Consider the following 12124-nt stretch of genomic DNA (forward strand, 5'->3'; position numbering starts at 1 on the left):
AAGAGAACGACAGAAGTCACCTGAATGAAGAGCTCATTGGTCAGACCTAGATAGTTATGTAGAGCCACGAAGGTCACTCTCTGTAGTCGCACCATGATTATCTGGCAGAGACAAGAAAATATAATTAGCCACCATAGACTGGGCCGGGGTTTGGGGGGGGGGGTTTAACAATACGACTTGAATGATGCTTCCGACTGATGTCAACATGTGAAGCAACCAAAGGATGTGCCTCGGCAGAGTTCGTTGTGGTCATCAATCACTCTCAGTCTCACTGGACGCACCGATGCTGATCAGCGATGGGTCACGCACTCAAATGGCTGCTAGGCCCGCTGCTCACCCCCGCCACCATCTCACTTCATGTTGAAGCCAGCTGAACCTCAACATCACGGCCGTACTAGGCCAGAGCTGCAGCGAGGGGGCATTTTGTAGTTTGGCAAGAAAACCACGCGATGGCCCAGGAATTGTTTCGGCCTGTGAAGGAAGCGCACTCCTCGACCTGGTTGAGAAATCTCAATTCAACGTTTGCAATTTCACCATAAAGCAGCAAGGGTCATGTTGCAGAATGGACTGAAACAGCTCGCCCCAACGCACATCGTTTAACTCAACCCTCACAGCCACTGAACCCTCAACCTCTCCAAACAGGACGAGGCTGTTTAGCTCCTCGGGCCCATTCCAATATTCAACAAAATAATGGCCGATTTGAAGCTGATCTCCACATACCCACCTTTGCTTATAATACCTGTAGACGACAACAAATGATCAAGCATCAACTGCCATTTCCAGAAGAGGGCCAAGTTCTTGTGCAAAGGGATTTCTAATTTCACTCCTAAAAAGCCAATCGCTTTTCAAATATGGAATAGGAGCCGGACTAGGCTACTCAGCCCCTCGAGCCCATTCTGCCAGTCAATAAGATCACAGCTAATCCTTTGCGTTTCCAATTCCACATTCCCATCTTAGGTGGCTCAGTGGTTAGCACTGCTGCCTCACAGCTCCTGGTACCCGGGTTCAATTCCGGCCTCAGCTGACTGTGGAGTTTGCATGTTCTCCCCGTGTCTGCGTGGTTTCCTCCCAGTGCTCCGGTTTCCCTCCCACAGTCCACCTGGATTGGTCATGATAAATTGCCCTTAGTGTCCAGGGATTTGCAGGTTAGGAGGGGCTACCGGGACAGAGCAGGGGGGGTGGGGGGGTGGGGGGGTGGGCCTGGATGGGGTGCTCCCTCAGAGGGTTGGCAGACTCGATGGGCCGAAAGGCCTCTTTCTGCGCTGTAGGAATTCTATGGATTCTAAAGTACCCTGTTCTGATTCGCTTTCATTCCCAATGTTCACGTTTGCCTTCCTTGAAAATCCAGTTGCCATGCTTAACATAGAACAGTACAGTACAGAACAGAACAGGCCCTTCGGCCCTCGATGTTGTGCCGAGCAATGATAACCCTACTCAAACCCACGTATCCACCCTATACCCGTAACCCAACAACCCACCCCTTAACCTTACTTTTTAGGACACTAAGGGCAATTTCGCACGGCCAATCCACCTAACCCGCACATCTTTGGACTGTGGGAGGAAACCGGAGCACCCGGAGGAAACCCACGCACACATGGGGAGGACGTGCAGACTCCACACAGACAGTGACCCAAGCCGGGAATCGAACCTGGGACCCTGGAGCTGTGAAGCATTTATGCTAACCACCATGCTACCGTGCTGCCCCAAATGATTTATTTTCTTCTGACAATATTTATTTATAAATGACAGAATCTCCAACTAAATCCAAATGTGACTTCTTTGCACAAAAGAAAGATTTTCAGAATCTGACTCACACACACACACAGACACGATTCTCTTCACAGTTTCTTTACTCCCGATAACTTTCCCAGCTTCTTCTCGTGTCCTCGGTTTGCTCCGGCCACTCCACGGCCCCGCCCACCAAACACACCTCTGCCAGCTCCACCACCAGCTCCTCGCCCTTTCTGTTGCTGCTGCTATAAATATCTCTTTGGGAATTATATGCTTCAATTCACAAGGCTTCCGAACTGCCCTGGTGGCCACAGTATTAACGTGGCTGGGTCCAGTTCAGTTTCTGATCAATGGTAACCCCCAGGATGTTGATTCAGGGGGCTGTCATCTGCAAGTCCATTCATAAAATTCATAACAACCACTTCAAAACTATTCCATCAGGTTCTGCTCCCTACAACCTCCTCAGAGCTCTAATCTGTACCCTGTTTGCTGGTAAAACTTGCTGCAAGTAGGGACTGTTGATGCATCCCAACACTCTGCAACACACACCTCACAACCCTCCCCACCCAGAATCTCCAACTCATTACATCTCTCCTGCAAACCCTCCCCACTCCAAAGCTTCTATCATCGTCCCTCATTCTGACAGTTCTGTGCAACACATTGGGACAGTTTAATACAGTAAATTCTCTGTAAAACTACAAATAGATCAAAACAATTACTCTCAGTATTTGGCTTTGATTTCACCTGTACCACTCTGACCCAGGGACAGCTCTCACCTGTACCACTCTGACCGAGGGACAGCTCTCACCTGTACCACCCTGACCCAGGGACAGCTCTCACCTGTACCACTCTGACCAAGGGACGGCTCTCACCTGTACCACCCTGACCGAGGGACAGCTCTCACCTGTACCACCCTGACCTAGGGACAGCTCTCACCTGTACCACCCTGACCAAGGGACATCTGTACCACCCTGACCAAGGGACAGCTCTCACCTGTACCACTCTGACCAAGGGACATCTGTACCACCCTGACCGAGGGACAGCTCTCACCTGTACCACCCTGACCAAGGGACATCTGTACCACCCTGACCAAGGGACAGCTCTCACCTGTACCACTCTGACCAAGGGACATCTGTACCACCCTGACCAAGGGACAGCTCTCACCTGTACCACCCTGACCGAGGGACAGCTCTCACCTGTACCACTCTGACCAAGGGACAGCTCTCACCTGTACCACCCTGACCGAGAGACAGCTCTCACCTGTACCACCCTGACCGAGAGACAGCTCTCACCTGTACCACCCTGACCGAGGGACAGCTCTCACCTGTACCACTCTGACCAAGGGACATCTGTACCACCCTGACCAAGGGACAGCTCTCACCTGTACCACCCTGACCGAGGGACAGCTCTCACCTGTACCACTCTGACCAAGGGACAGCTCTCACCTGTACCACCCTGACCGAGAGACAGCTCTCACCTGTACCACCCTGACCGAGAGACAGCTCTCACCTGTACCACCCTGACCGAGGGACAGCTCTCACCTGTACCACCCTGACCAAGGGACAGCTCTCACCTGTACCACCCTGACCAAGGGACAGCTCTCACCTGTACCATCCTGACCAAGGGACGGCTCTCACCTGTACCACCCTGACCAAGGGACAGCTCTCACTGTACCACCCTGACCAAGGGACAGCTCTCACCTGTACCATCCTGACCAAGGGACAGCTCTCACCTGTACCACTCTGACCAAGGGACAGCTCTCACCTGTACCACTCTGACCAAGTGACAGCTCTCACCTGTACCATCCTGACCAGGGGACAGCTCTCACCTGTACCATCCTGACCAAGGGACAGCTCTCACCTGTACCACTCTGACCAAGGGACATCTGTACCACCCTGACCAAGGGACAGCTCTCACCTGTACCACCCTGACCAAGGGACAGCTCTCACCTGTACCATCCTGACCAAGGGACAGCTCTCACCTGTACCACCCTGACCAAGGGGCAGCTCTCACCTGTACCACCCTGACCGAGGGACAGCTCTCACCTGTACCACTCTGACCAAGGGACAGCTCTCACCTGTACCACTCTGACCCAGGGACAGCTCTCACTGTACCACCCTGACCAAGGGACAGCTCTCACCTGTACCACACTGACCAAGGGACAGCTCTCACCTGTACCACCCTGACCAAGGGACAGCTCTCACCTGTACCACTCTGACCGAGGGACAGCTCTCACCTGTACCACTCTGACCGAGTGACAGCTCTCACCTGTACCACTCTGACCGAGGGACAGCTCTCACCTGTACCACCCTGACCAAGGGACAGCTCTCACCTGTACCACCCTGACCAAGGGACAGCTCTCACCTGTACCATCCTGACCCAGGGACAGCTCTCATCTGTACCACCCTGACCAAGGGACAGCTCTCACCTGTACCATCCTGACCCAGGGACAGCTCTCACCTGTACCACCCTGACCAAGGGGCAGCTCTCACCTGTACCACCCTGACCAAGGGGCAGCTCTCACCTGTACCACCCTGACCAAGGGACAGCTCTCACCTGTACCATCCTGACCAAGGGACGGCTCTCACCTGTACCACCCTGACCAAGGGACAGCTCTCACTGTACCACCCTGACCAAGGGACAGCTCTCACCTGTACCATCCTGACCAAGGGACAGCTCTCACCTGTACCACTCTGACCAAGGGACAGCTCTCACCTGTACCACTCTGACCAAGTGACAGCTCTCACCTGTACCATCCTGACCAAGGGACAGCTCTCACCTGTACCATCCTGACCAAGGGACAGCTCTCACCTGTACCACCCTGACCAAGGGACAGCTCTCACCTGTACCACTCTGACCGAGGGACAGCTCTCACCTGTACCACTCTGACCGAGGGACAGCTCTCACCTGTACCACTCTGACCAAGGGACAGCTCTCACCTGTACCACTCTGTCCAAGGGACACCTCTCACTGTACCACCCTGACCAAGGGACAGCTCTCACCTGTACCACCCTGACCAAGGGACAGCTCTCACCTGTACCACTCTGACCAAGGGACAGCTCTCACCTGTACCACTCTGACCAAGGGACAGCTCTCACCTGTACCACTCTGACCCAGGGACAGCTCTCACCTGTACCACTCTGACCGAGGGACAGCTCTCACTGTACCACCCTGACCGAGGGACAGCTCTCACCTGTACCACCCTGACCCAGGGACAGCTCTCACCTGTACCACCCTGACCAAGGTACAGCTCTCACTGTACCACCCTGACCAAGGGACAGCTCTCACCTGTACCACCCTGACCAAGGGACAGCTCTCACCTGTACCACTCTGACCAAGGGACAGCTCTCACCTGTACCACTCTGACCAAGGGACAGCTCTCACCTGTACCACTCTGACCCAGGGACAGCTCTCACCTGTACCACTCTGACCCAGGGACAGCTCTCACCTGTACCACCCTGACCAAGGGGCAGCTCTCACCTGTACCACCCTGACCAAGGGGCAGCTCTCACCTGTACCACCCTGACCAAGGGACAGCTCTCACCTGTACCATCCTGACCAAGGGACGGCTCTCACCTGTACCACCCTGACCAAGGGACAGCTCTCACTGTACCACCCTGACCAAGGGACAGCTCTCACCTGTACCATCCTGACCAAGGGACGGCTCTCACCTGTACCACTCTGACCAAGGGACAGCTCTCACCTGTACCACTCTGACCCAGGGACAGCTCTCACCTGTACCACCCTGACCGAGTGGCAGCTCTCACTGTACCACTCTGACCCAGGGGCAGCTCTCACCTGTACCACTCTGACCAAGTGACAGCTCTCACCTGTACCATCCTGACCAAGGGACAGCTCTCACCTGTACCATCCTGACCAAGGGACAGCTCTCATCTGTACCACCCTGACCAAGGGACAGCTCTCACTGTACCACCCTGACCAAGGGACAGCTCTCACCTGTACCACCCTGACCAAGGGACAGTTCTCACCTGTACCATCCTGACCAAGGGACAGCTCTCACCTGTACCACCCTGACCGAGGGACAGCTCTCACCTGTACCACTCTGATCAAGGGACAGCTCTCACCTGTACCACTCTGACCAAGGGACAGCTCTCACTGTACCACCCTGACCAAGGGACAGCTCTCACCTGTACCACCCTGACCCAGGGACAGCTCTCACCTGTACCACCCTGACCGAGGGACAGCTCTCACCTGTACCACCCTGACCGAGGGACAGCTCTCACCTGTACCACCCTGACCAAGGGACAGCTCTCACCTGTACCACTCTGACCGAGGGACAGCTCTCACTGTACCACCCTGACCAAGGGACAGCTCTCACCTGTACCATCCTGACCCAGGGACAGCTCTCACCTGTACCACCCTGACCAAGGGACAGCTCTCACCTGTACCACCCTGACCCAGGGACAGCTCTCACCTGTACCACTCTGACCAAGGGACAGCACTCACTGTACCAATCTGACCAAGGGACAGCTCTCCCCGTACCACCCTGACCAAGGGGCAGCCCTCACCTGTACCACTCTGACCAAGGGACAGCTCCCACCTGTACCACTCTGACCCAGGGACAGCACTCACCTGTACCATCCTGACCAAGGGACAGCTCTCACCTGTACCACCCTGACCAAGGGACAGCTCTCACCTGTACCATCCTGACCAAGGGACAGCTCTCACCTGTACCACCCTGACCAAGGGACAGCTCTCACCTGTACCACTCTGACCGAGGGACATCTGTACCACTCTGACCAAGGGACAGCTCTCACCTGTACCACCCTGACCAAGGGACAGCTCTCACCTGTACCACTCTGACCGAGGGACAGCTCTCATCTGTACCACCCTGACCAAGGGACAGCTCTCACCTGTACCACCCTGACCAAGGGACAGCTCTCACCTGTACCACTCTGACCGAGGGACAGCTCTCACCTGTACCACTCTGACCAAGCTCTCCGGATACTTCTCGAAAATTGCATGAAAGGCCTCCACTGGCAGACAAAGTACTGTCGACACTTCAGCAGCTCGGGCCGATACAGTTTTGTACGGTCTTTGGTGACCCTGCAACAATTGAAAAACACACAAGGTTATTCCCATCACCTGCCACGCACGGTCCTGCCAGAGCATTCAGCGTCTGCCCGTGCTTCCACCCAAACTCTAAACCCCAGAGCACCCAATGAGTCGAGACACAGCCGGGCACAGAACACTCCGTTTTAGATTTTGATTTGTCACGTGTATGGAGCTCCAGTGAAAGTATTGCTCTGTATACAGTCCAGAGAGATCGCTTCATTCCGGAAAATACATAGGACATGAAATGTAATTAAATGAAAATCGCTGATTGTCACGAGTAGGCTTCAAATGAAGTTACTGTGAAAAGCCCCTAGTCGCCACATTCCGGCGCCTGTCCGGGGAGGCTGGTATGGGAATCGAACCGTGCTGCTGGCCTGCCTTGGTCTGCTCTCAAAGCCAGCGATTTAGCCCTGAGCTAAACCAGCCCCTTACGATAAATACACAATGTAAATACATAGACAGAATACAGAACTTTTAAAATTCCGAACATTCTCACATGTTGGAATAGTGACTGGCATAAAGGTTACTGTAAGTTCCCTGAAGCAGCTGGAAGCGTCAAGTGATCTCGTAAGTGCGCTGTCTACACGTGCCCAATACACCCGGAGCTGAATATATTCTGCTGCAGTAACAGATAATTGTACTAATGCTATAGACTCGATGGGCCGAATGGCCTCCTTCTGCACTGTATGTTCTCTATGTTCTATGTAAATAGGCATCTCTGCTTTCTATTTATCTTGCACAAGAGGAAAATTAATTGCCAGTGCACATTCAGCACTGGGTCCCCCCCCCCCCCCCCCCCCCCCCCCCCCCACCCCAAGCTATTCGGCCATTATTCGTTCATTAAGCAGGCAGCTTAATGCTGGCTTGTAAACCATCACAATGGTCCCGTCTCTACCCGACATACACACGTCTGGCAGGAATCAGACTGTGACCAGCGGCAGCAAACCAGAAACTATTTTGCGCCAAATGGTCGCTCAGTTAGCCATCGGGACAGCTGCAGAATCCAGCCCCGTCTCAGCAGCCCCATCGCCCACGGAAAAAACTGTCCCCGCTGAGATCAGGTACGTCACCCACCGAGAGTCAGCTCTGGGATGTACGTCCCTGGGCTAACTCGCTCTGGCATACCACAAGCTCTGCTACTCCCCCAACCATGCCCTGCCGAGGCAAACGGTCTCAATCTGTAAGCAAGCAGAAACTTTGGTCACTTACTGTAATGACATCAAGAATGCTGAGTAAACTGTGCACACTGTCGCCGGGGAAAATCTCCTTCACTACAATCTCCTTCCCGTCCTGCAGGAGAAACACAAGAGGTGAAAACATGTCCTGTGTAATCGCGACGTTGGCAGTGCATCGACAGTTACCGACTTGCCAATTCGGGAGGCTGAGAGTCCGTTCTCGCAGTCAGATTCCACGCCATGACAAACAATTCCCTGGCGAAGGCACCAGCCCCAGTATCTTCACATTGCCCCCAGTGTCACTGAAGAGGAGGAACGGAATTTCAACCCAACGCCAGGGTTGGGAGGGAAAAACATTTTTTGGATGGACAACCAGGATTTATAACCTGAAAACTTCCATTGAAAGAAAAAGTAAAATTGAGGGTAGTACGGTAGCATAGTGGTTAGCACTGTTACTTCACAGCTCCTGGGTCCCAGGTTCGATTCCCGGCTTGGGTCAATGTCTGTGCGGAGTCTGCGCATTCTCCCCGTGTCTGCCTGGGTTTCCTCCGGGTGCTCCGGTTTCCTCCCACAGTCCAAAGATGTGCGGGTTAGGTGGATTGGCCGTGATAAATTGCCCGTAGTGTCCTAAAATGTTTTGTTTTGTCCCAAAAATGGGATAGGGTAGAGACGCGGGCTTGAGTAGGGTGCTCTTTGCAAGGGCTGGTGAAGACTCGATGGGCCGAATGGCCTCCTTCTGCACTGTAAATTCTATGATTCTACACAGAGAGAAAGGCATTCGGATGACAAAATGTTTCCCCAAGTACTGTATTGTAACCAATAATCTTACACAAAGGGAATATTCCCAACCATGGAGATACTAGTCGTAGAATCATAGATGTGTACTGCATGAAAACAGGCCCTTCGGTCCCAACTTGGCAATGCTGCCCAGATCTTAGCACTAAGCTAGTCCCAATTGCCCGTGTTTGGCCTATAAGCCTCTATACCCAGCTTTCGCATGTAACAGTCTCAATGCTTTTTAAAAGGCAAAATTGTACCCACGTCTACTACTGCCTCTGGCAGCTCGTTCCAGACACACCACCCTGTGTGTGTGAAAAAGTGCCCCCCCCCCCCCGGACCCTTTTGTACCTCTCTCCGCTCTCACCTTAAACCTATGCCCTCTAGTTTTAGACTCCCGTGCCTTTGGGAAAGGATGTTGACTATCTAGCTTATCTATGCCCCTCATTATTTTAAAGACACCCGAGTCTGTTTTGAGTCACAGATTGCTCCAGCACAGAAATGGGTTATTCATATTTCACAATATTTAAGACTGGGGAGATGGTGGCGTAGTGGCAATGCCACGGGACTAGTACTCAAGAATCTCAGGTTAACGCACTGGGACATGGGTTCAAATCCCACCAGCGCAGCTGCGAGTTTTTAAATTCAATACATAGCTAGTCTCTAGTGGCTAAGATGTGGAGATGCCGGCGTTGGACTGGGGTAAGTATAGTCGCCATAGTCCAGATGACCATAGGCCGCATTCCCCTTCGACAGGGAGAGCTGGCTGGCGGTGATTGAACCCGAGGGTCACCTCAGACAAGGGACAAGGCTGTGAAGGCGGGGCCTTTATGGAACAATGAGGAAAATTAATTGCCTGTGCACATTCAGCACTGGGCCCCCCATGAGGTTGACTCTCAACTGCCCTCCGAAATGGCCTAGTAAGCCACCCAGTCCCAAGAGCAACGAGCGCTGGGAAACCGATAGCTGGCCTTGCCAGCGACACCCACCCCATAAAGGAGTAAAAAAAAAATTATTCACCTTTTGGAATAAAAAAAAAATCTCGTTCGCCCCACAGTCCTGCATTATCAATTTCTCCTTCCAACCCTACCTAAACTCGCCTCCGCAGCCACTTACATAGTGCCCACTGCCTGTACCCACGCGCCAACTCACTCACTGCACTCACTCTCAGCCCAGCTTTCCTCCCCTGCCTTAACTGTCCTTAACTTTAAACAATTTCACTCTGGTACAACCCCAATGAAGATTTGGAGGCCGGAACTGTGTGCAGAGAGCTCAGCCACGCCCTCCCCGCACCCTCCAGATCAAACTAGGTTATAGTCAGGATTTTCAGCTCGTCTTCAATCTGTGAGGCAAAGTATCATAGAGTTTACAGTGCAGAAGGAGGCCATTCGGCCCATCGAGTCTGCACCGGCACCCTACCCAAGGTCAACACGGCCACCCTATCCCCATAACCCAGTAACCCCACCCAACACTCAGGGCAATTTTGGACACTAAGGGACAATTTATCACGGCCAATCCGCCTAACCTGCACATCTTTGGACTGTGGGAGGAAACCGGAGCACCCGGAGGAAACCCACGCAGACACGGGGAGGATGTGCAGACTCCGCACAGACAGTGACCCAAGCCGGGAATCGAACCTGGGACCCCGGAGCTGTGAAGAAAGATCATCTTGTTCATCACCTGGAGCATTCGGTGGGTTGGTCTCTCCCGGGAACGTGACTCAAAGGCTTCCCCTTTAAAATGTGAGGTGAAGTGCATGGTAATGATTCGAGCGGAATGAATGATGTGTGGAAACTAGGATTGGAACAGGGTGATCCTTTATGACGAGTGTGACCTAACGTGGAATGTTAGCCCCTGCTCCAGACAAGGGTGTGGTTCCCTGTATAGGAACCCAGACTCCTGGACCAGACGGTGAACCGAGCTGAGCATCACACAGCCTCACAACTGAGGCGGGGGGGGGGGGGGGGGGGGGGGGGGGGGGGGGGGGGGGGGGGGGGAGAGGAATGAAACATTCCAGAACCGGCGAAAGGTGGTTGATCATCGAGACCGCACAGCGCCTGGTGATTGAGAAAAGGGTTAGGGCTTATCAGGGCACTAAACACAACCAGGTAGGATAGGAAACTGATCCATTGTCAGTCAGGCAAAGATTGCGGAGCGATGAGGCTCTTGAGGGCTATGAAGCGGTGGCGTAGTGGTATTGTCGCTGGACTTGTAACCCAGGCTAATGATCTGGGGTCCTGGGTTCGAATCCCACCACAGCAGGTGGTGGAATTTAAACTCAATACAACACCTGGAATTAAAAGTCTAACGGTGACCATCGTCAATTGTTGTAAAAACCCCGTCTGGTTCACTAATGTCCCTTCAGGGAAGGAAATCTGCCCCCCTTACCTGGTCTGGCCTACATGCGACTCTAGACCCATACAGCGATGCGGTTGACTCTTCACTGCCCCCTCAAGGGCGATTACGGGTGGGCAATAAATGCTGGCACAGCCTGCGATGCCCACATCCAATGCATGGCCAGGGAGCGCTGACCGTGCAGTGCATTTCCCCCCTCAAGCCCCTGACTCATCAAAGGCTTGGTGAGGGAGCAAGTGGGACTGGGGGCGACACAACTGTAGAGCAGTACAGCTACATCCAATCAGGCCGACGTGCACGCGGTGATTCGCTGAGCTTCTAAAATTGACTTCCCCGAAAGTCGACCGGACTAGCAAATCGGTGGAAAACATTATCTGCTATTCTGCGCCTTTATCCCGACTGAACTTACAGCTTCCACCAGGTTGAGCTCCAACTTGCCATCCTGTACCACGTAGATGCTGTTGTCCGCCTGGCCCGGCCGGAAGACATACTCCCCCTGCTGGAACTGCTGGAAGACCATGTGCTTACACAGCTCGAGAAACAGAGGCTTCTCAAAATGGCCCAGAACTCTGCACGGAGAGAGGGAGGGGAAAAGGTTAAATAGGACACACACACACAAAAAAAAGTATCAAAATCAAATTAACGTTAGACAATAGCTGGTCCCTCGGTTTGGAAACCGCTAGATTTTCTCTGAACCAATGTAATTTTGCCAGGGGCAAACATTAATGTTTTGCATTCTAAGTTCTGCCTTTCTAAACCGTGGGCAGCACGGTAGCATGGTGGTTAGCATAAATGCTTCACAGCTCCAGGGTCCCAGGTTCGGTTCCCGGCTGGGTCACTGTCTGTGCGGAGTCTGCACGTCCTCCCAGTGTGTGCGTGTGTTTCCTCCGGGTGCTACGGTTTCCTCCCACAGTCCAAAGATGTGCGGGTTAGGTGGATTGGCCATGCTAAATTGCCCGTAGTGTCCTAAAAAGTAAGGTTACGGGGGGGGTTGTTGGGTTACGGGTATA

General features: G+C 53.4%; 1 protein-coding gene across 1 annotated transcript in view; it reads right to left on the reverse strand.

Moving 5' to 3' along the window:
* LOC119957014 (patatin-like phospholipase domain-containing protein 6) overlaps positions 1–12124 on the reverse strand; it is a 96636-nt gene that overhangs the window by 37822 nt on the left and 46690 nt on the right. Inside the window, exons 9-12 of the mRNA XM_038784598.1 lie at positions 11524–11683; positions 8017–8097; positions 6670–6798; positions 21–101 (exon numbers count right to left, since the gene is read on the reverse strand). Coding sequence (XP_038640526.1) covers positions 21–101; positions 6670–6798; positions 8017–8097; positions 11524–11683 — 451 coding nt within the window. The remainder of the gene's footprint in view (positions 1–20; positions 102–6669; positions 6799–8016; positions 8098–11523; positions 11684–12124) is intronic.

The sequence above is a fragment of the Scyliorhinus canicula genome, chromosome 25 (genome assembly GCF_902713615.1).
Source record: "Scyliorhinus canicula chromosome 25, sScyCan1.1, whole genome shotgun sequence".
NCBI lineage: Eukaryota > Metazoa > Chordata > Chondrichthyes > Carcharhiniformes > Scyliorhinidae > Scyliorhinus > Scyliorhinus canicula.